Below are 25,486 nucleotides of genomic sequence, written 5' to 3'. Positions count from 1 at the left end.
AGCCTGTCTGCTCATAATCTTTAAAATGTTTACATCATAAAAATGTCTCCTGTTTGGGCTGATAACATCTGCACAACAGGAGTGGAGAGGATGATTTGCAACCAGGGGGAGGGGGGGAATACTTCTAAAGCCACAGAAATAAGACATCAGCTCACACTAGTTTGCTAACCATGTGGGATTTGAGTAACAACTTATACAGTACACACTGGGTGAGCCAGAATCTTACACAGGGTGGAAAAAACAATCACGCTAGTATAATGCATTATTCATCCGGGCTCCCATTCAGGCCTTTTATGTACACTAAAGGATAACTGAAGTGAAAGAGATATGGAGGCTGCCATATTTATTTCCTCTTAAACAATACTAGTTGACTGGCAGTCCTGCTGATCCTCTGCCTTTAATGCTTATAGCCATAGACCCTGAACAAGCATAGAGATCAGGTGTGTCTGACATAATTGTCAATTCTGACAAGATTAGCTGCATGCTTGTTTCTGGTGTGGTTCAGTCACTACTGCAGCCAAATGGATCAGCGGGGACTACCAGGCAACTGGTATTGTTTAACAGCAAATCAATATGGCAACCACCATGTTCTTCTCACCTCACTTTTTCTTTAATGTAAATTTCTAATGCGCAGTTAAATATTTTACATGAATTAGTACAGTTGTAGAAACATCTGTTGACACCCATTCAGCCTGAACCCCCCCCCCCCTTTAATCACATGGCGATGCAGGGGGTGAATGATTTGCTCTTGTCAGCTGACACCACGCCCCCTTATTGTTAACTGACGGCCTATCATAGCTTCAGACTGAGAAGGTGGAGGGAGAGGGGCTGTGCACAGGCAGTTGGGAATTGCAGATAAATCAGTGAGAAGCTGTGATTTATGCTTTTTTGTTTTTTGGGGGTTTTATGCATAATTCACAGAAGACCATATAAAAAAAACTGTGCCTAAACCTGGTCTTTAAATATAGCTACACAAACATTTTTTTTATGTTTTTAATGAGAAGGCTATAGAGGCTTTCAGTAATTACTCCCTTCTGAACTCTACTGATTTGCAGATTGCATGACTCAGCCTCTGGCCATAATAGTTTTAGATAATTTTCCATTTATTCATTTGTTAATTATATTTTTATTTGTATCAGTTCTTTTTATTTACATTGTGGTGTTATGATTTAGTTTATGAATCATGACTATGTATATATAGCTCATGAATAGAGATGGTTAATGATCTGAAAATAACTCTATGTTGATGCAAATGTTTATGGTAATTTTTTGCTGGTGTGTGTAGCATGAAGGGGGGGGGGGGGGAGTTGAGAAGCTCTTGATCGTTTTTGTGTGTTAGTGCAATGTTTAGTAGTTCTCTAATGAAGACGCTACATTCTATATTGTCTCCCTGAGAAAATTCGACCTTTGGTGCAGCGTTCAGGACAACCCCGGGGAGTATGCTAATGCCTTATGCCCGCTGATCTCAGAGGAGGTTCATATCCGGTGAGCCCCACAAGTGTGTGGAAGAGAAGCACAGTGTGCCACATGGGTGCATTATGGGTGATAGGGGTGTGTGCTCACCAGTCACGGTTGTAGTGTATGGTGAATGGGATCTAAATGACTGTTGTTACACTATTTGATGGTTGCAGATAGTTCAGCAGGGATCCCAGGCAACTGGTATTGGTTAAAAAGGAAATAAATATGGCATCTATATCCTTCTCTCTTCAATTGTTCTATAAATAATGCTAAGAATATGGACAGTTTGGCCAAAGCAGGAGGGTCTGCCTCATAACCATAGATTTTCAGTAAGAAGGTTCCTTCGACATTATGCTAACAGAATATAGATGGGTGTCATGGCACCCAGTCCATTGTATCTCATGACGGGAAAATATTGCATCATGAAAGGGCTGCTTCCTGCTCTTTGATCCCATGGATGGCCCTCTGTATGATCACACTGTCAGCTTATCCTTCTTATTTCTACTAGTATAGGAATTAAGATGCATGCACTGATGTAACAGGTTGGCTGGCTAATCTGAACTGCTGTTTCTTCTTCTTCTGTTATGAGTCTAATTCCTTTGTTCTGTTTTTTAAAGAAATGGGCTGCCACAAGTGAATGAGCAGTCCTTGATCTGTGCGGGAGACAACAGAGTCCAGGTTCTGAAACCCAACGTGCCTTTTAATATTGTTGTTCCACTGGGAAACCATATGGACAAAAGAGGACATCTGACCACGCCAGACACCACTGCCACAGTCTCCATCACGTCCATGCCCACTCATGCAATCAAAACTGAAGCTCAGGGCCATTGCTTCACCGTGGCAGGTATCCCGCCAAATGTCTACCACCCCGAAGTCGTGGAACGCATTGTGACCTTTGACCGCAACGTCACTCCTGACCATTACAGCTCCAACAGTCAACCTCCCAGCTCTCAGAGGCGGACTCCAGACACCACCTTCTCAGAGACGTTCAAAGAAGATGTTCAGGAGGTAAACCATTCACAAGCTTTCTCGTAGTATCAAATGCACCTAATGGGATTTTCTTGTCTTTGGAATTCAGCTCTGTTGGTGGACTTGTTGTAGCTTTTGTTGAGACACTTATTTCAAAATTTATCACTGCCACCCTAGAGTTCTTGGATAAAGTCAGCATTTTGGTGGACTAGTACTAACAAATCAAATTGGCATTTGTGCTAGTTTAGAGGGGTCAAACACAAACAAGATCATTGATTGGTGTGTACATTTTTGTTTTTACACCTTTGTATCACATGAACTTGTGAATTTCTTTCAGTGGGTATGTTGAGCATAAATTATCTGTGTACACACATAATTGTATCCATACCCTTAGCTGAAGGTGCAGGGAGACCACCGAGAAAAGACAGGACCGTGATTTGGTGTCGTATTTATGGTGAGGAAGAGAAGCCCAATGAAATTGGAAGTACTCATGTAGTTTGAATTGGAGAGAGTTAAGTATAAAAATCTTTTAAGGGAACCCGAAGTGAGAAGGATATGGAGGCTGCCATATTTATTTCCTTGGAAACCATGCCAGTTGCCCGGCAGCCCCGTTGATCTTCTGGCGTAAGTAACGCCTGAGTCAAAACCCTGAAATAAGCATATGACTAATGCAGGTAAACCGGAGTCAGAGTACCTGATCTGCATATGCTTGTTCAGTCTCAGGCTGTAGATCAGCAGGATAGCCAGGCAACTGGTATTGATTAAAAGGAAAAATATGGCAGCTTCCATATCCCTTTCGAGGGCTGTGGAGTCGGTACAAAAATCTTCCGACTCCTCAGTTTATGAAACCTCCAACTCCGACTCCGGGTACCCACAATGGCTCCGACTCCTTCGTCTGATACTTACCAGGGCTGTGGATTTTGTACAAAATGATCCGACTCCTCCGTTTATGAAATCTCCGGGTACCCAAAATTACTCCGACTCCACAGCCCTGTCCCTTTCATTTCAGGTTCCCTTTTAAATGATCCCCTTACATGTACGGAGAAGAGAGAATCTGCATGCAAATTGCACCATGAGGTTATTGCCTCATAATACTTGAGATGCACGTATCCCTGTTGTCTGCTGTAATTTTCCATGTACCCTTTTGTTCAGCTTCATATACAAACTTTTCTCTTTTATCTATTTACTTTCTTAGGTTTTCTTTCCAGCTGATCTCAATTTACGGATCAGCAGCGTCAGCTCTGAAGAATATGTTTTCGATCCTGTTTCTGGGTAATTTTGAAATATTATTATTCCCTTTTTTATTCTATTTAAAAAAAGTATGAATCCTCCTTTACATTAACTGAGCTTTCCAAACCAGAATGCTTCAGGTGGGGGTGGGGGGGGCTAGAGGGTGCCTTGCACTTGCAGTTCTTATAAGTTGCAACTAGACCACCTGGGTACAAAGTTGCCCATTCCTAATTTCATACAGTATCATAGGCTTTACTCTGCAGCAGTGCAATATTTTTCCTATAGGTGGCAGTGCATCAGAAATCTGTAATGTGGTGCCTGACACACCTAGAACGTGGAACTTTTGGCGGAAAGGAATGAAATGTTGAGAAACTGTAAAAATAACATAACTGCTGTAATATGAACACATATTTGACAGTGTGTTATAATATTGTTTGTCTGATAGGCTAACGCAAATTAGACCAAAAGTGTCGTCCTGCTTGATGAAGTTTCACGGAGTGTCCATATCTTTAAGCAGCAGGGCCAGCCATACTATGCAAGGAAAAAACAGATACATACTTGTTTTACTTGCATAACAGATATTTCAGCTTCACACTGAACTGCACTCAGCCAGTCAGTGAGGAGCAGGAATGTGGGAGGGGAAATGTCAAGCTTCCCTCTCTCTCATGGGTGATGGCGAAAATAAAGCCAGGCTGACTGAGATAAGATTTATTACAGCAGAAACTTTCCTGAATAGATTGGAGTGCTTGCAATGCAGGGTCAGGTTTCATGTTACATTATAAACGCAGAGCAGTGGGTAAATAAAATTGGATTTTGTGGCTGACGATCCCCCCCCCCCTTTAAAGGGAGCCTGCAGCACATAACATGTGAATGTACAGTTCCAATGCTACATAAGACTAGTCGGCGTTTACCCCCCCCCCCCCCCCCCCCCTTCCTCATGTAAGGGTTAAGAATCCACAGCTCTGTGCAGCTACAGCTGAATTATCTTGCTAGTAACCTCTCAGATCATTACAGCACGTGTGCCAATGAAAGAGTAGCAAGCTCTCTTTTAATGTGACACAAATATTGATGCCTTATATTCATGTAATATGTTTTTTTTTTTTTTTTTTTTTTTTTTTTTTTTATGTAGGAATAATTTTGAATATACACTTGAAGCCTCTAAATCCCTGCGACCAAAGCCTGGAGACAGCACAATGACCTATCTAAACAAAGGCCAGTTTTACCCAATCACGCTAAAAGAGATTGGCAGCAATAAAGGGATACACCATCCAATCAGCAAAGTCCGGGTAAGTAACGTTCTCTCGGAGGGCAATGCATTGGACCTGCTCTACGTTGAACATCCTATTAGTCACCATAGCCGGCTGTACAAGCAGAAAGCAGAAATAAAAACTGTGGACAACAAATGGTGTACTTTAATTGCTTCCCCTTCTGCCATTAGCAGTTGTTCTTGAGCACTTTACTTTCAGCTTCAGTAACCAACCTGTGAATACCTGCAGAGCAATCTCTCCTTCTCATGTTGGTCATTCTGTCTCTTTTAGAGTGTCATCATGGTTGTGTTTGCTGATGATAAAAGCAGGGAGGACCAGTTGCGTCACTGGAAATACTGGCATTCCAGACAGCACACTGCCAAACAGAGATGCATCGATATAGGTATGTATTTTTTTTTTCTTCTTTATTGGGTAATAAACTATTAAAACTTAAAGGACATCAAAATCTAACTTGGGGTGTCTTTCTGTGATCCTCTGGGCAGCTGTATCTGCCTGTGATTAGTTGTATACGCTGCCACGGGCCACATGCTCCCTCATCCCACGCCCGTGCACGTCAGCATTCTGCACGTGAGTAGTACGTAAAAATCACTACTGCGCATGCACAGAATGCTTCCGGCCACAGGAGCGTGATCAGGATGCCCAGGGCCATGCATGGCGGGTGTCTAGGACTGGACTGGAAATGTACAGATTAATGTGTGAACCAAGCCTCATCTCTCCCTCATGTCTTCCTACCAACAAGAGTAGGCTCCGTTCTCACTTAAAGAGACACTGAAGCGAAGAAAAATTATGATATTATGATTTGTATGTGTAGTACAGCTAAGAAATAAAACATGAAGATCAGATACATCAGTGTAATTGTTTCCAGTACAGGAAGAGTTAAGAAACTACAGTTGTTATCTCTATGCAAAAAAGCCATTAATCTCTACGACTTTCAAAGTCGTGGAGAGGGCTGTCTTCTGACTTTTATTATCTCAACTATAAGTGAACAGTTTTCTTTTTATCTGCTAGAGGAGAGGTCATTAGTTCAGACTGCTCTGAAAGAATCATTTTGAATGCAGAGTGTTGTGTAATCTGCACATATTAGCCAGTTCACCCCCAAGGGTTTTTATCCTAACGGACCAGAGCAATTTTCAGTTGTCAGCGCTCCTCCCTTTTATTCCCTAATAACTTTATTACTACTTATCACAAGAAAATGATCTATACCTCGTTTTTTTCGCCACCAATTAGGCTTTCTGTGGATAGTACATTTTGCTAAGAATTTTTTTATTCTAAATGCATTTTAATGAGAAAAACAGAAAAAAAAAGAAAAAAAATCATTATTTCTCAGTGTTCAGCCTTTATAGTTTTAAAATTAAACATTCTCCTGTGGATAAAACAAACACGTTTTATTTGCCCAGTGGTCCCGATAATTAAACCGTTTAGATTATGTCCCTACCACAATGTATGGCGACAGTATATTATTTTGAAATATAAGTGGTTATTTTTCTGTTTGTTCTGGCCATAATTACAAGCCCCTATGTAATAAATTAAAATTAATTTTCCCCCATAAAATATAGAATAAAAAAAGCTGAGTCCCTAAGGCAACTATTTATTTATTTTTTTTAAGCTGATTTTTTTTTTTTACAAGTGTTTTTTTTGGGGGGGAGGGTTGGAAGTGTAATTTTATTAATGATGTGTATATACTTGAAAATTTATGTATTTTGTAGGTGTAATATACTTTTTGGCCACAAGATGGCGCTGGTGAACACTCATAGGACGTGTTCACTTTTTTTTTTTTTTTTTGTACACACTTTATTAAACTGTTACATTTCCTGTTTATGTGAATGGACGTAGCCGCTGTTCGCGGTCACGTCCATTCACTCCAGGCACTGCGATTGGGTAGAGGACTGTTCAGTCCTCTTCCCCAATCGCCCAGCACGGGATCCCGACGGTAATGGCGGCGGTAGCGGCGGACACACGGCGGTAGCAGCGGCGGGAATGCGCGACGTATTAAAACGTCATGTTGCTGTTAATAGCGGTAAGCATGACGTTTTAATACGTTAGGATGGCGGTAAATGGTTAGAGAATGATGCAATGTTAGAAAACACATATACCTGAAAATGCAAATATGAGGATATTTTCTTTGCTGCTAATCTACTAGTAATTATTCATAGTACACAACCAATTCATTATATCATTTTTTTTTTCAGTGTCTCTTTAAGCAGAGTAAGGGAAAAAATAAATAAATATATAAATATAAATATAAATAAATATATATATATATATATATATAATTTTTTTTATTTTTTTTTTTAATTATTATATATTTTTTTTTCCCATTCTCTGCTCCACAGTGAACTCTTTTATAAATAGGAGCTGTTCACAGTTGTCACGCAGCAATGGATCCACAGGTTCTGTTTCAGTAAGTGGACCGCACTTCTGTGCAGTCCATGATAATCCCGGGAACACGGATGTATTCACACACCCCCCCCCCCCCCTAAAGCCAATGGGGGAGCGCATCTGCCCCGGGCTACAGCCGGTCCACGGTGGATCATCGTCTCCTGCTGGCCGCACATGGTTGGCAACACAGCCTTACTGGCATTTGAGCTGCTCCCGCTGCTTTGTAGGTGAGAGTAAGGGGCATGACTCCGATCTCAAACTCAGGGCAATCAATGTCCCTGATAAATCTGAATCTTTCTGGACAGGAGAGGATCTGGATTTTCAGAAAAGTAGTCGTAGGGTCCTTGTGGTTCCTTGACTCCAGCTTCAGTGTCAGTTTACAGATGTGGAAACCCCTCCGGTTCACTGAAACAATCTTACAATGACTTTACAGGCTTTAAATAGCTTTTATGATCTGGTCTCTTAATTGGCCTTATGCAATTCACTTTTTCTTCTAAGTTTACTCCTAGGAGATCATTACATCTTTTTTTAGCACCCTGCAGTTGAAAAAGTACCAAAAAGTAGATAAAGTATTGTCAAAATTTATTTTCTTGCTTGCTGGTGGCTTAAAGGGCCTTTTTATGGACAAGGGTCCATATGCAATTCACTTTTCTCCTAAATGACATTTTCAAACTTGTCAATAAATTGTTTTTAAAATCGCCAACAAGAAAGAAAATACTGTACTTAAAATAATTTTCATAGTACTTTTCCACCTACTTTTTGGTACTTTATCAATTGTAAAATGCTGAAAAGGTCTTTTAAAGAGAAAATGAAAATTATCTCTTAAGAGAGAACTCAAGAAAAAGTTAATTGCACCGAGTTTTCTCCTAGGTGACAATATCACCTAGGAGAAAACTTAGGATGAAAAATGAATTTTAAGAAGGGCCAATGTCATCAAACTTTTAAGAAGTGATCTTGCCCTGCAGTCATACCCCTCCATACATATCAGTTTAGAGTAGATTGGCCCATAGAAGTATGAGGGGAAAGGGGGAGAGGGAAGAGTTCTTGTTTCTGTCACATGATTCTTTTGACTGACCCCGCACCATTTGACAAGGAAGTCAGTTTCCAGAAATCCCCCATTTTACCGGACTTCTGTGATTGTTTTACAGCCGACTACAAAGAGAGTTTCAACACCATCAGTAACATAGAAGAGATTGCCTATAATGCCATTTCCTTCACCTGGGACCTTAACGATGAAGGCAAGGTACGTGTAAATCTGAATTTTATATGGTTTCATTTCTACCCACATTAAACAGGGTGTGTTGAATTTATTACAATCCTACACTGTAATTAACTTATTATGCACTCCTTCATCAATATGTAGCCTGATTTATTACCACAGCGACTTAAGTACAGAGTATAGATTCGCATTTACATGTAAAACGCCATCTCCTCTCCCACACTTCCTGATGGAGATTTACCGGAATTATATTTCTCAATTTATACCTGTGAAATATTATAGATTATTTTGAGGTGTTTTTTTTTGTTTTGTTTTTTTTGTATGATTTGTCTGTCTTGTGGAACATCTCCCTAGCATTAGTTAATATTAATCTTCTTCGAAGTAGGTTCAGTTTGAAACTGCATAGGCCCATACCCACAGGAGAAATAGCAAAAACAAACAGTGACTGACTCATTGTTCAGATATACGGCATGAAAATTGTACCAATGGTTACTGGGGAACGTTTTTTGCGATGATTCCCGGGCATTTCAAGCGACCGTCATGACAGATCACATCCGCTGATAATTGTTCATAGCAGCAATGCATAAAGACCTATGAGGCAGGGGTCACACTTGTTGGCTTTTGTGTGCGTTTTCTGCACTGAACAACTGATTTCAACTGAGAACTCATGTTAATCAATGGGCTAGGTCACACTTGAATGGAAATTTTGTGTGCAGAAAAAAAGTGACATCTTGTGCAACTTGTCAGGTTTCTCTATAAATTACATTAGCTGGTGTAAGGCAGGGGTCACACTTGTCTTTCTGTTTTCTGAACAGTGTAGAAAACTGAAAGACAAGCGTGACCGCTGCCTGAACGATTATTAACCACTTCGCATCCAGACCTTGTTTAGCCCTTTATGGGCCAGAGCAGTATTTTTACATTTTAGCTATGTCCCTATTTAATCAGCAATAACTTTATCCCTACTTATGACACCTAAACAAAATATAATATATTGTTTCAAGACAAGCTAGACTTTCATTGTATGGCATTTTTCTCTCAAACAATTTTGTTTTCTGTGCACTATGAGGAAAAATAGAGGGAAAAATACATTATTTCTCAGTTTTAGCAATTCCAGTTTAAAAATAAAAAACGCTACTGAAGATGAACGCAAACTCTGTTTGGCTATTTCTACCGTTTACCACAAAACAATATTATGGTGAGGATATTTGGTAATAATGCTACAGTGTATTTTTGACTATGAACTGAGAAAGTATTTTTAATGGTAAAAATCAATCTTATTGACTCAGATAACATAAATTCTTTTTCACCAATAAGTGCTGCAGCAGATAGTGCCGGAGGTTTGCACAGGAGCAACCCCAATCAAGCACAGCACTGCTTCGCTACTAGATGTTTATCTACGTCCTCGTGGCTTAAATGAAGTCAGAGAGGACATAGTTATACTGTAGTAGTGGATAAAGTGGTTAAATTTTGTCCTGTCTACAGCACCTCACCATTGTTTAATGATCCTTATTGGCCCGTCTGTCTTACAAACAAATATGCAACATATTGTTTGCATCATGTCGTAAGATCATTTCTCAGTCATTTCATATGATCATTCCTCAGTCATTTCATATGATTCATCTTTCCGTGGGTACTTGGCTTTAAATCAATTGTGTTACTACCATATACATCATTCAAGCCCTACTGCACTGGCATACCAGAAAGGGAGGAATTAGTGCTACCTCCTGAAACAACTGTCTGTTGAAGAACTGGCACACAGCTGCCTTTGCATGACAAGTGGAAGTTTTTGAACTTGGGATTGTGTTTTTTGCTTTTATGCAGTCCTGTCCCCTTTCTGCTAATAAATATCTTAAGCTGTTCTACTAAAGTGGCGACTTGTCATGACGAAGCTGTATACGCTGCTTACTTGTAAACACAGCCAACTAATGGAAAGTTTTACTTCTGGGCCACCTCTCTGACTGAAGACGGTGAGTTTCTACCTCTGTGGATTGTAATGGGGCAGTTTGGGCTAGGAGGACCTGTGACAATGGGGTATAGAATAGCCCATGGAGAGTTTAGGCTTTGAGGCCTGAAAAAAAGGAGCCGCTCTGTTTCTTCTCCTCTCACGATAGATTGTTGTACTCGTTCACCTGTACTCTGAAGCCATGCTATTGTGAGGCGGCCGCTTGTAAGGAAACCGTGAGGTGAATGTCTGGGAGAGTTCATAAACAAACACTGTGGGGATTGTTGAACTTTCTTTCTCGTTAGTTCTCCAAATAGAAAGACAAGGGGGGAAAAGAAAGGAGATGTATGCTTAACCCATGCTTTGTTGGAAAGCTTCAGGCAACGGAGTGAAACGGCATTATGAATAAAACTTAAGGAAAGTGTGGCGGTTGCCCATAGCAACCAGTCAAACGTCAACTGGCATTTTAGAAAACAAGCTCTTGATTAGCTGTTACTAGCAATTGTCTGTCAGTAGTGCCTGCTGAATAGGTGCCGTGACTAATGTGCCCACAGTGGCTCCACAGCCAAAATCCTCCGATACACATGTTCTCAGAAAGCTCTAGAATCAACTTGGAGGTGATTTGATAGAAAGGAGCACAATAGCCTTACAGCCAAAATTGGTCTGAGTAAAGCTACAGTCCCTGAAAGCTACCAACACTGAAAGTTTTTGTGTGTGTATGTGATATATATATATATATCTCTATATCTTATATCTTAAAAAAAACGGTATATGGTCTGTTTAGTACTCACTAGTCCATCTACTAATGTGGCACACTCAGTGTGGTTTTCTTTCTTTCTTTCTTTCTTTCTTTCTTTCTTTCTTTCTTTCTTTCTTTCTTTCTTTTTTTCTTTCTTTCTCCTTCAATGGGAAGTTGTTACATAGGTTGTGCACCCTGTGAGATGTTGATCCTTATGGTCTATGGACCTGTGGGACATGGACCCCATGGGATGTCTCATACATCCTGGACCATAAGGGACTTTGCTCCGTATGTCAAGGAACTTGTGGGATGTTGTCACATATGGTTTATAGATCTGTGGAGTCTTGCCTCACACTCTTCATGGACATGTGAATGTATGTCCTATGCTGTTTGTGGGCCTGTGGAATGACAAAGGATGCCTACAGCAGGCATGTTACTATATGGGACCTTTTCAGGCCTCAATACAAAGCTGTAATGACCTATATATTTTGATTTCTGTGATTATTTTATTAATGACCCATTAATAAGACTGCTGGCCTACATGACCTCATCTGCATTCCATCACAAAGCACGATTAGCAGCTGTGATGATCGCTAGTCTTTTAGGTGACTGTTCCTCAACACGTTTCCAGAGTTGCGAAACATGTTTATTGTGGAAGTAAATTGGAGTGCTGTTCCCTTATAAATATTTGTGACTCCAGTCATCCAACGTGCAGGAGATGTGAAGGGGTTAATTGAGGTAATCGATTAGCTTTGTATCATGACTGTGAACATCAAGGCTTGTCACATTCACATGACTCTGAACATGAAGGCTTGTCAGTTAAAGGGATACCGCACTAATGAACCACCCTTTCTTAAAATAAGGCGTTGTCTATTATTTTTGTTTAGTATTACAGTGGTAGTTGCGTAGCTCCTATTGTGAAATGGAGTGGGAGAGGCCCCACATCATTTTATGGTGTCAGGGAAGCAAGGTAACACTATGTACAGGCTTTGGTGTTGGGCTTCTGCAGTCTTTTACGAGTACTTCGGTGACAAATTGGTGTTTGAGCTGGTTTCATACAGCATTGTTTACCCAGCTATGAGAAGTGTATTTAAAGGAAAAAATCAAATACAGCAGCTAATCATACAGCAGTTGCAGCAGTTATGTTTACCTTTTTAAAATGCAATACTAAAGAAAGCAAGCCAAGACCTACTAAGGAAATAAAAAAAGGGGATCCTAATAGGCCAACCTAGTGTAGCATTTAGGGCAGGCCTGGATTTATATCACAGAAGCCTATAGGCACAGATATCCTGAAACCCTAAACTTCGCCTTCCAGGAACCCACAACAAACCCCCGCTGAACCGCACCGCAAGGGTACAGTCACTTCTCCCTTAACCGTCATAGGTAGCTACAGGTTTCCCTTAGCATTAGGCAGCCAGAAGTACCCTCAATATTAAGTAGCTAGTGGTGCCCCAGCTGAAGGGAGAACTTGTCAGTGGAATGCTGAGAGCCAGGTGACTAAACTCTCATTTGCGCTCCGGGACTCTGCATAGGGAAGGGAGTGAGCCGCCCCTCCATCATCAGGCGCCTGTAGACCTGTGCCTACAGTGCCATATGTTAATCCAGCCCTGATTTAGGGTCTCTGAGAAATTGGCTGAAATTTGGATTTGCTGCATGCTTGTTTCACGTGTGATTCAGACTCTACTGGTACATGAAAGTTCTGAAGGATGCCAGGCAACTGTCCTTGTTTAAAAGGAAATTAATATGGCAGGCTCCTTATCCCTCTCACTTCCGAGACGCACAAACAATTCAAAACCGTTACTTGCCCTCCAGGATGAGATTATGATTTATATAGCGCTGACATCTTCTTCAGCGTTCTACAGAGTATATTGTCTTGTCACTTAGCGTTCCCTCAAAGGGGCTCACAATGTAATCCTACTAAAGTCTATGCAAGTCCCTACCATATATCTATGTAAGTATTGTGTAGTGTATGTATTGTGGCCTATTTTTAGGGGAAGCCAATCAACTTATCTGTATGTCTTTGGGGTGTGGGAGGAAATCAGAGTGCTCGGAGGAAACCCACACAGGCATGGGGGGGGGGACACACAAACTCTGTGCAGATAGTGCCATGGCCTGGACACAGAGCTGTAAGGTGAGAGTGCTAACCACTATGCCACCGTGCTGCCCACTGTGCTGAGATCACAGATAGGATGCTGATGAGGGTGCCCAAATGATTAGATGATAAAATGGTATAAAAAGGATTATTATTTATTTATATATCGCCAACATCTTCTGTAGCGCTGTACTTATTACACACAATGGGGAACAAATATACATGAGAAGTAAGACACTGTACAGTCATGACATTGAATAGAGTAAATACAGTTACATACATAGTTCGTGTGTAGTTGGTACATGTGCATACGTTAGAATTACAGCGGTATGAGAAACACTAGGAGGAGGTCCCTGCTCTTGCGAGCTCACACTCTATAGGTTTGAAAAGCCTCAGGCACCTGCTAGAAGGAACCAAGTACAACTGCCCAGAATGTGGTTTAAAGAATTGGCACACTGGAACTTTAAATGGCAGAAACAAACAAGTATACTGTTCCCTTCCTTACACTCAGGCTTAGTTTCCTAGAAACTGCATGTGATGAATCGTGAGGTTTCTGTGCGTGACTAGACTTTGCAATACTTGGTCTATTTGGTTTTGGTATTGAACTTTTCAATGATAAATTTTGCAGCTTCTACTCGACATCTACAGCTATGTGTCTTGTAGTTCACTGTTCTCCAACCCTGTCCTCCTGGGCCGCCAACAGTGCATGTTTTGTGGAAGTCCACAGAGGAAGTTATTCAGCTCAGACGACACTAATTACCCCACCTGTGGATATTTGTGTTTTGTTTTTTTGCAAAACCAGTGCTGTTGGTGGGCTCGGAGGACAGGGTTGGGGGACTCTGTAAATGTAGTTGACCTGAGTCTCATCATCCCTCCTACCATTACAGGTCAGTGGAATATGAAGAGTCCATTCCATCTTTCTGGCACAGTACTCTTCAGTGTATTCCATATTTCTGGCACTATCCTCTTCCAGTGTGTTTTGGCACAGTCCATTCTGGTAGATTACATGTTTCCGGCAAAGTCCCCTCCACTGTATTCCATGTTTTCGGCACAGTGGCCTCTGAGGCAACTACATTCACGCTGTGACAATTTGGGTTCTTAGTGGGGTTAGAAGTACAGAATTGTGTAGCAAGTGGCCGTAGGCCCACCAGATAGAACCATGAAAACACTAAACTAATGGAGACAAACGGACTGGTCTGGTTCAGCATGGCTGCAGTGTTTCCTGGACAGCATAATCCGTTTACTAAATGCTTTTACTTGTTACAGAAAGCTCTTTGAATATCAACACTGCAAACAATCGGAGAACTTTATGATCAGAACACTCCTGTATGTGTAACCTCTAGTGAACGTGTCTGCTGCTGGATACAGTTTCTTGTTTGTTCTTTACAGTCGTGAGACTCCTATCTAGTTTAAGCAGAATGAACTCTTCTAAGACTGGGGTGACTACAGACACACTACCTGTGTTTATTCCACCATGCAGGAGGAATGAGGATGAACCGGGTTATTGTGCTTTTGCTTTGCGTTTTGTTTTTGTTGGCCGTCCAGGGAAGAATCTTGCTAAACAAGCTGAAGATACTTTGAGGATTGTTTCTTGGGGTTGGGCCTGGGGCTGGCCAATAACTTCTTACCTGTTAATGTCACATACGGATGACTTCACTAACCAGTTTTACCACTTCTTTATAGCTGTCCCGAGCAAAGCGTATCTTCAGACTTCTCATCTTTTTTTTTTTTTCATATCTTTTTGATCTTTCAAAGGTGTTTTGTAGCTTTTTATTTATTTTGCCTTTTTTCTTTTTCTGAAGCGCACTGCAGAGAGAAGTGAGAATGAACATCATGCAGGCTAATATTATAAATAACAACCAGTGGAGTAGTAATAGGGGGTGCAGAGATTGCAACCGCACCAGGGCCCTTTGGCCAGAGGGGCCCCAAGTATTAACTTTTTATTGGTCCTGTGCTGGTAACTCTAACTGTTCCCCATCCCCTTCTTGCACTTGTGGTTGTCCTTGACTCATTCTGGTGTGTTGTATCAATTGTGTATAGAGAGATGGGGGGGAAGCCATGTAAAACTTGCATTCGGGCCCATACTTCCTTAGCTACATCACTGAGAACAGCTCTTACGATGTTTGGTACCCATAGTGTATCTTGTATATGTAAGAACTGGCACTGATGGTCACTGACTGGCCTACATAAATTAGACTTCAAAAGACATGGAAAGCTTTGTTTCTTATTTTTGGAACTTGTGGTCCGGCAAAGCTGGTAATTCTCACTGAGCTCCTAGTTCTCCAAACTTCAACCCCTGGGATCATAAGCTCCCCCCCCCCCCCCCCCTTCCCTTCACTCTTAACCTTCCCAAATGCCTCTTGTTTTGTTTAAAAAGGTCTTTGGGTTAATACAATCGTGAAATGAAAGCTGCAATCACTTGTAAAGTACTCTTTATCCTGTGGGACTCCAAGCCCATGGGGAGCTAAGGAGAGCTGTGGCCATTTATAGCAGGCACAGTGAGCCATCCTGGTTGTGTATAAGCTATGTGTTTGAACTCTGTGCTTGTAATCTACTACCCCTTCCTTAGTCTGGGATCAATTTTTTAGCGTTGTGCCAGTTGACTGACTGTTAAGTTTTTGAGAGTGAACCTTGCAAGAGTGTCTTGAGGAAATCATTGCAAACGAAACAGGGCTGTACAAGCAGACAGTGTCCAGTATTGCAGTTGAACCCAGGAATCTGGTGAGGTTAGAGTGCTAGCTGCTAAGCCACTGTGCTGACAATCATGTGGTATGACTTTAAAATGACACATGCTGCTCTAGGGCCCATCTTGCTAATAAAGTCGCGGCCCTAGGCTTACCAACTTAAAAGCAGTGACAGGTTCAATGTTAAATCTAACCCTTACACTGAAAGAGGCCAGAGACTAAGCTTTAGGTGACTTTATTAAAAAACACAACAACAAAAAAATCCTTTTTTACATTTTGGTGGTATTCAAGCATGAAGGCCGCAGCCTGATGACAGAATGCCCAGATAGCTCATGTTGACCCAAAACCAGTAGAGTGGAGTGGTTAAGCCTCTTACCAAAAAAGCAATGCTGCATAATTTTATGTTCTCAAAACAGAAGTAATTTGTAGTCGCTCACTTAAAGCTAAATTTGTGCAGTTTCCCATGGTGCATCATTCCCAAATATGCAAATCATCTTTTTATGCCCCTTAAAGGGACTCCGAGCACCTCTCATGGGCATGCCTTTAAGCCAGACGACTTCCAACAAAGTCGTGCTATGACCCCTCTGGAGGAGCCTCTTGCAATGGCCATGCGTGTCACTTCCTCTTACTGATTCATTCACTGATGCACTTCTCTAACAGAAAAGGCATGGGTGACCCTGAAGTTATAACATAGCCAAGATGGCAGTCGCGATTTGTAAATTGAAATTGAACAAAAACTATTTGGTGTAGAACGACGATTCAAATGAAAGAGGAGAGCACAAGCTACAGAAAGGTATGCATCTTTAAGTACTATGCAGTACTGGTCGGAGTCTTAAAGGCATGCCCATGAGGTGCTCGGAGTCCCTTTGAAGCCAAGCTTGCATCCAGAACCGCTAGTGTATAGTGAGCCTATAACTCATACATTTCAGAGCCACACCAATCCAACATATGTACAGCCAGTTTTCGTGCATGGTATGGATTCATATGGCTCTATTGGACAGGGCTTGGACCAGTACTACAGAATCCCTGGCGAGCTCATGGTGATCTTGAACCACTAAAATTATATGTTCAGCTGGGAGTGATGTGAGTACATCGCCACCTGGTGGTCCTTCTCTCCTAATACACTACAGAGTGAGCAGGTTCTATCATTGCTGTTTTCAAGCTCCCTGAATGCTAAAATGGTGTAACTGTGAAGTGAAATGGTGTACAAGTATTTCATATTGTTAGGTTGCTATAATTCCCTTTAGGGAGGATTCCCTCTAAGAGTTAAAGGGGAACTGAAGTAAGAGGTATATGGAGGTTGCCATATTTATTTCCTTTTAATCCATACCAGTTGCCTGGCAGCCCTGCTGGTCTATTTCTCTGCAGTGGTATCTGAATAACACCAGAAACAAGCATGCAGCTAGTCTTGTCAGTGCCAGTGAGCCTACCTAGAAGCAGCAGAGCGCTGCGATCGCGTAAGGCAACACTTCCCCCTCCCCCCCCTCCCTCCAGCAGCTGGGACCGTATATACACCATTGGTAAGCACGGAAGCACTTTGTTATGCATTGTACAGCAAATTAATTGCGTTATTGTTTCACCGCAAATTGGTTGGAATTGGTTTATTGACATGTTCACAGCAGGTTGTTAGTTAGACAGCACTCAGCACTTTGCATTTATAGACAAAAATGTTTTGGGTTGTTTATTTCTTTGACAGCTATGTAGGTAGTTCAATTTGTGGTATGTAAATGTAGGGATTTGTGCAATATATATGATATTTATTTTTGTGCACTAGTCACATATAGATTTGACACTTTATCCCAGTCCATGGAGAGATTTCTGATTACGATTGGCTTAAGAGGGTTGTTTAACCGTTTTTAATTCTTGATGTTTCTGTATAAGTCCTTAATAAACTTTTACATTTTACATCATAATCTAATGAATCGTATTGTCTATACATTGTCTCTGAGATTAGGCATCTTTTCTATAGATTTGTCAATTTCTGTTGTGCAGCCTTTTGGGGACACATTATCATGTGCATTTGATTAGCTCGACCAGTAAATTGCACAGATCTGACTTTAAAGTCTGAAACACCTGATCTGCTGCATGCTTGTTCAGGGGCTATGGCTAATATTATTAGAGGCTGAGGATCAACAGGGCTGCCAGGCAACTGGTATTGCTTAAAAGGAAATAAACATGGCAACCTCCATATACCTCTCTCTTCAGTTCCCCTTTAATGGCTATACTGTATGTACTATGGAAATGAGAATACATAACACTGTCCTGGATTTGTGCAATGAAAAAGAGTTCAGAAAAACATCTGAGCACTAGAAAGCCATAGTTAATAAATGTAATTTGATGAAGTGTTCTTGTTATATTAAAAAAATAATTGGACTTGGAAAAACATACTATTAGATTGCCTTGAGTTTTTTTTTTGTTTTGTTTTACTGTAATTATACTATATTCCCAAAATAAACCCATATTCAGGTACCAGATGACTGCCTGGTGACCATTTAAAGGGAACCTTAACTGAGAGGGATGTGGATGTTTCCTTTTAAACAATACTAGTTGCTTGTCAGTCCTGCTGTTCTCTGTGACTGCAGTAGTGGCTGAATCACACACCTGGAACTAGCATGCAGCTAATCCAGTCTGACTTCAGTCAGAGCACCTGATCTGCATGCTTGTTGAGGGGCTGTAGCTAAAGTATTAGAGACACAGGATCAGCAGGAGAGTCAGGCAACTAATAATATTTTAAAAGGAAAAATCCATATCCTTCACACTTCACACTCCAGCTTAAAGGGGAGCTAAACTGAGAAGACTCAAATATAAGTCAGTGCAAGAAGTGACTATTTACACATCCCCTTAACAAATGGTTTATGCCCACCCACAATTGACCCCCAGATTATCTTCATAAAAACATGTAAAGGGTACCCAGGACCTGATCCAATTCACTTTTTTTTTCTCCTAGGAAAGATTTTAACTTTTCAGCACTCTGCTATTGAAAGAGTACCAAAAAGGAAGATGAAAAAGTACTGCCACCATTATTCTGAGTGTTTTGTTGCTTGCTGGTGACTTAAAGGGCATTTTATTGATAAATGTGAAAATATCACTTAAGAGAAAAGGTGAATCGGATCAGGCCCCCAATATTTGTGTTACTTTGCACTTGAGATATTTTGTGTATGCTGAGTATATGAATAGACCTGTCTACATGACTGTTTGACATAAATGTGAATTAAATTTGCCATGTAAAAGTCTAAGACTGTCTTCCCTGTGCAGTGCTGACCTGCTGTATCTTCCTCACTACAGGTGTTTATCTCTGTGAACTGTCTGAGCACAGATTTCTCTTCTCAGAAAGGGGTGAAAGGGCTGCCGCTAAACATCCAGATCGATACATACAGCTACAACAACAGAAGCAACAAGCCCATCCATCGAGCCTACTGCCAGATCAAAGTCTTCTGTGATAAGGTAAACCTCATGGGGCTTGCTCAGCTGCCCAGTCTGTGAATCCTCGAGTGGGAGCTCTGCTGCTCAATGTAGGGGGGTTACCTGGTGTAAGGCTTGTAATGGGAGTTCAGACATCCAAGGACAGCCACATGCGCAGTTGCAATCTGGTTGTACTTAGGGCAGTCATCCAAAACGTGGAGAATAAAATGATGCTCTGCTTTCCCAAGCCTTACCCATTATTCTGTGATGGGGGAGAGGGGGCCTGGCCTTGTTACCCATCAGTGACTCCAGTTTATATGGCATAGGGGGGAGTAGCAACAGAATAATGGTCACTTTTCCCTGATGGCACTATATAAGTCAGTGGTATAGTTGGAAATCATATAAATCATGGAGTTCAATGCTAAATATGATTTTTTTTTTTTTTTTTTGTAACAGGACTTTTTGAGCCCCATTATAGTATCCCAGGGGATCTGGGTCACTGTGAGCTATCTGGGTATTCTGGCGTCCATAGCAAAACATTTGATGGTACCCCAAAACTTGGGTATCATTTTAAACATACCTTCCCCTACTCTATGGGTATACAAACATGGTTATGTAAACTCTCATGCATTGTGCAGTGCATACAGAACATGTTTATGACATAAAGAATGGGAGGAGAAAAGTTATTATTGTAAAATACAAAAATATTAATCACTACAATACAAAATTATTAATTAAAATGACCAGAGCACACATCTGGGTGAAGCTACCTCAGGATTTGGGGCCACTAATAGTGGTTCCAATCACTGCATTGAAAAAATCCTATGGTATAAGAACTAGCTAGTTCAAAAAGGTATTGGGGATCCCCTATGTAAAAAAAGTCTAAAACTCAATTCTTAGGTGATACACAGTTCACAGCTGGGAACCCTTTCCAAGTGCATTTAACACAGAAAAAATCGTTGTAGAGTAATTGACCACTGAATTGTGAGTCCAGGTATCCGGGACCTATATGCAGATACACTAAGGTGCAGTCCTTATACAGGATCCATAATGGTACATATGATTATAATCCAGATCAGATAGGAAAAACCACCAAGGTATAATCTTTGTATCAATTCCAACAGATAGAGTCCGCCAGGATATGATCCTTATGCAGGTGCTGTCTCAATATATTCTTGATTGGACACCACAAAATTGGAAAAGAAAACCAGGTCTGCCAACATTCAGTCCTTATCCAAGTTCTATCTGGTTATTGGTATATGTATGACTGGTAAAGGATATCCGCTCTTATAAAGACACAATTCACGTGGTGGGCACTTTAAGAGAACATGCAGGTATACAAAAAAAAGCGTATTTCTATACTTAAGAAATACACTTTTTTTTGCGTATTATCTGATCTGGATTATAATCATATGTACCATTATGGATCCTGTATGAGGACTGCACCTTGGTGTATCTGCATATAGGTCCCGGATACCTGGACTCACAATTCAGTGGTCAATTACTCTACAATGATTTTTTCCTGTGTTAAATGCACTTGGAAAGGGTTCCCAGCTGTGAACTGTGTATCACCTAAGAATTGAGTTTTATAGAATTTTTTTTTTACATAGGGGATCCCCAATACCTTTTTGAACTAGCTAGTTCTTATACCATAGGATTTTTTTATTGTAGTGATTGGAACCACTATTAGTGGCCCCAAATCCTGAGGTAGCTTCACCCGGATGTGTGCTCTGGTCATTTTTAATTATTTTGTATTGTGGTGATTAATAAAATATTTTTGTATTTTACAATAACTTTTCTCCTCCCATTCTTTGTAATAAACTGTTACTTTGGAAGTCTCAGACTTGGGAAGGTTTACCGCTATTAAGAACTATTACAGGACCTAGTTGTCTCATATTGCATACAGAACATGGACATAAAGTTATACATTCAAAAAGGGTAGGAGACTAGAAAGGTTAAAAGAATTAACACAACATGGACCACCTGGGCACCAATTCTCCAGCACCCAATAGCAGGTGTCTGATGCTTGCAATGTAGACAGTCGTCTCGTGGCTGTACATCTTAATTTATGGGCTTGCTTATAATATGTGAAAATTTACTTTTTCTTTTAGTAAATGGCACCTTAATTAAAATTTAATGATGTATAAAATTGGGGAAAAGCAGATAAAAATAAAAATAAGATAAGCAAATATAATATTGAGGACAGCTTTACACTGATGTATATCGGTAAAAAAATTCAGGCACGAATGAGGTGTAAATTCAAGTTTAGTCAAATACCCTCATGAGCATTTTCTCTAGTTCTTTCTCACCTTGAAGCTCTAGAGTGTTGGGATTAGTTCATGGCCTGAATGTTATGATGGTGGAATTTGTATATTCCTCCTGTATTGCAGAAAATGTTAATGTTGTATATATAAAAGCATAGTTATCACTGTGTCCGTGCAATCAGCATCTCCGATTGTTTGTACTTTTTAAGCTAAAGTTCAATGTTGTAAATCTCAAAATACGTTTTCTCTGTTTTCAGGGTGCTGAGCGTAAAATCCGAGACGAGGAGCGCAAACAGAGCAAGCGAAAAGGCAAGTGTAGTGAGCCCAGCTCCCAGATCACTGCTTGTAAGTAGCAATTAGAGGGGTGTTTGAAGACTGTTATGCTGTGCTAAGGCTGGGATGTATACAGTGCATGGAGGCTACTGCAACAGATACATTTACTGTACAGTACAAGCGATCTCGAGAAAATGTTGCGCATATATTTCAAGTGGCTGTTCTTATCCACCTTGCTTTAACTTGTTGACAAGAATGCAAGCTGTATTATATAAGTCAGACAAATAAGACCATGTGTGGGGTAGAAAAAAGGCAAACATGTCTCTCAAAAGTAACATTTTCTGCTGTGACTCCTCCCTCTAGCTCCGGCTACTGTCACAAGTGAGGCTCTATTGACCTATGTGAGTCCCCATTGGATTTGGCCACCAACTCCTTCTCCTCTCCCCATGTGATTGCTGTCTGGACTGGTATAGTGGAGAGGTGATGTTGCCATCTGGAGGTTGGGAAGGTGTGTAATCAATGTTAGAGGGTTGCAGAATGGGCAGAAGTATGGCAGTGGAAAGGAGGAGGCATAGCCGTGTACTGGGCATGGTGCAGCTTCCAAACCAGAATGTCCAGCCAAACACCAAGACTAACTGGGGCTCCTCAGACGCGACACGTCATGGGAGTAGTGGCACAGCAGTGCTCCTCCCATTGAAGCCAAGCCTCCCTAATCATTATCTGTCTAATGTCCATTGGCTGGCAGTCAGTACTGTAAGGCGTGGCTACAGCTGGGGACTACAGTCAGTAATCCCTGCCTCATGACATTATCCTACTCTGTGCTAGAAGGGGGCACAAAAGGGAAACAGTAGGGGAAGGGGCCAGTTGCACTTATGCCAACCAAAACTTAGTGACAGCTTGCAGCCTAAACTTTTGATTTTTATGAACGGCAATAGAACTTTTATTTTTTATATAATTGCACTTTTATGAAATGCAATAAATAAAATGTGCCTTAAAGTGAACATGAGGTGAGAATGATATGGAGGCTAACATATGTTTCCTTTTAAACAATACCAGTTGCCTGGCTGTCCAGCTGGGCTATTTGTCAGCAGTAGCGTTTGAACAACACCAGAAACAAGCATGCAGCTAATCTTGTCAGTTCTGACAATATTATCAGAAACCACTGATCTGCCTGCTTGCTCAGTGTTTATGGCTAAAAGTATTGGAGGCAGAGGATCAGTAGAATAGCAGGCAACTGGTATTGCTTAAATAAATATGGCAGCCTCCATATAACTCACACCTCGGGTTCACTTCACTTTTATCTAAGTTTTTAATATCCTCCTCTGTCGCTTTATAATGAAATGAGAAAGGTTCCAAAACAGAGCCTTGTGGTACTCCACTTACTGTGTTGGACCAGTCAGTGTGTTGATTATTGGTTGTGACTAGATATGGTCAATTAGATGCCAATAAGTGTGGCTTGCATAAAGATTTAATTTCCTGTTCTCTTTTCTCCTTTAAACTCAGCACGTTTAAGTAATTCCCCAACTAAAGGTACACTTAGATATTTTCAGTGCCGTACTTCGATGTTTGGCAGTGCTCACATCATTATGTGTATATTGTGGAGTACTTATACAATTTATGTAAGATTAGTCGTCTCTTGTGTAGCTAATGTGTGGAGTGTGTAAATATGTACACTCTCTCCTACTCCACATTTCTCTTCTGACTAGTTATTTACATTCCGTTGTGCATGGAACACAAAACAATCGTCGTTATGTATATTTTTCCAATGATTGTTTTGTAAATGAACACTGGATTTCTGGCTATAATGTCTTGAAGCAAACCTAAATCTTGTGCTTATTATGTTTACTTGCAATGCCCAGTTTCTTGTTGTGAAAACCCTGTATAATGTATACATTCATACTGCAGCATGTGCAGCTCTTGTTAACGTTGTTTGGCTTTTGTCCTGGTATATTTCGCTTTAAGTAGTAAACAAGTATTTTTTGGTTTATTTCCTGCGCACTATACATCTTTACCCTTGTGCACATATGCTATGAATGGATGTGGCGGATGGCATTGCGGCGGTTTCTAAACTGTAGTGTTTGGCCTATTAGAAGACTATAGACTTCCTGTCCGGGCAGTCATGTGATGCAAGATGTCCACAATCTACTTCCTTCCTAGCTATGGCTACTCCTCAAGCTTCTGATGTCTAATTTCTCACAGAAATCCAGCTTTTCTAGACTATAAACGAATATCTATGCTATAGTATATTGAGTTATATTGAGTTGAAATGAGTCATTGATAATCAGACATCAGTATTTTATAAAATCTTGCATCATCTGATAAGATTTTGTAGTAGTTTAGACTTGGTTTAAATTCAGTCTTTGGATTGATTTATTCATGGATTGTGTTCTGCAGTTACAGATGTAAAAGGGGCACTTCTTCCCACCCACAAAAGGACAGACATCACTGTGTTCAAACCCATGCAGGACATGGACACACAGCCTGTCCTTTTCATTCCTGATGTTCACTTTGCCAACCTCCAGCGCACCACTCATGTAAGTATCTATCTCTAGCTGCCACAAAATATCCTAAATGTTAGGGGGCATCAGGTTTAAAGAGTAACTCCGGTGAAAATAATGTAATAAAAAAGTGCTTAATTTTTACAACAATTATGTATAAATGAGTTTGCCTGTTTGTAAAATCTTTACTCTATCTGACTTGCATTCTGTCATTTATCACATGGTGAAATTTTTACTGCGGGCAAGTGATGTCAGTGGAAGGAGATGCTGCTTGCTTTTTTTGGCAAACGCCTGTAAACAGCCACAATGCAATGAGGTTCACTGACAGGAAACTGTCAGGACCATGTTCCTGACATCACACTGTGGGAGGGGTTTCACCACAATATTAGAGACACACGCTACACACACACACGCTACACACACACACACACACGCTACACACACACACACGCTACACACACACACACGCTACACACACACACACGCTACACACACACACACGCTACACACACACACACGCTACACACACACACACGCTACACACACACGCTACACACACACGCTACACACACACACACACACACGCTACACACACACACACACACACACGCTACACACACACACACACACACACACACGCTACACACACACACACACACACACACACGCTACACACACACACACGCTACACACACGCTACACACACACACACACACACACGCTACACACACACACACACACACACACACACGATGATCCGTTTGAGAAAAGGAATAGATTTCTCATGTAAAAGGGGGTATCAGCTACTGATTGGAATGAAGTTCAATTCTTGGTCACGGTTTCTCTTTAAAGCATTAACCCTTTAATAGCCAGTTTATTTAGAGGCTCGCAAGTGCTCAAGGCCAATTTCTTTTAGCACATTTTTGTTATTACTACTTTGTTACAATTGTTTGCTTCTAATTAGTACTGCTGTAACCTGTATTTATGGCCCCACAGGAGCATCTGGAGAGTGCAGCCTTTTTATGCCTATCTCTAATCATTAGCGTGCGCACACATGCGTAATGTAATA

General features: G+C 40.9%; 1 protein-coding gene across 3 annotated transcripts in view; it reads left to right on the top strand.

The window, feature by feature from the left end:
* The window catches only part of GRHL1 (grainyhead like transcription factor 1), a 67,146-nt gene that overhangs the window by 26,494 nt on the left and 15,166 nt on the right, over positions 1-25,486 (top strand). For 2 of the 3 annotated variants that reach the window (XM_068280311.1, XM_068280313.1), the window contains exons 4-11: positions 2,076-2,466; positions 3,623-3,699; positions 4,787-4,943; positions 5,196-5,307; positions 8,453-8,547; positions 19,266-19,424; positions 21,904-21,991; positions 24,314-24,453. In XM_068280311.1, coding sequence (XP_068136412.1) covers positions 2,076-2,466; positions 3,623-3,699; positions 4,787-4,943; positions 5,196-5,307; positions 8,453-8,547; positions 19,266-19,424; positions 21,904-21,991; positions 24,314-24,453 — 1,219 coding nt within the window. The remainder of the gene's footprint in view (positions 1-2,075; positions 2,467-3,622; positions 3,700-4,786; positions 4,944-5,195; positions 5,308-8,452; positions 8,548-19,265; positions 19,425-21,903; positions 21,992-24,313; positions 24,454-25,486) is intronic. The other variant, XM_068280312.1, reaches the window with a different exon arrangement.

The sequence above is a fragment of the Hyperolius riggenbachi genome, chromosome 4 (genome assembly GCF_040937935.1).
Source record: "Hyperolius riggenbachi isolate aHypRig1 chromosome 4, aHypRig1.pri, whole genome shotgun sequence".
NCBI classification, from domain to species: Eukaryota; Metazoa; Chordata; class Amphibia; order Anura; family Hyperoliidae; genus Hyperolius; species Hyperolius riggenbachi.
The sequence above is the reverse complement of the archived record's forward strand: the minus strand, read 5'-3'. Positions and strand labels throughout refer to the sequence as shown.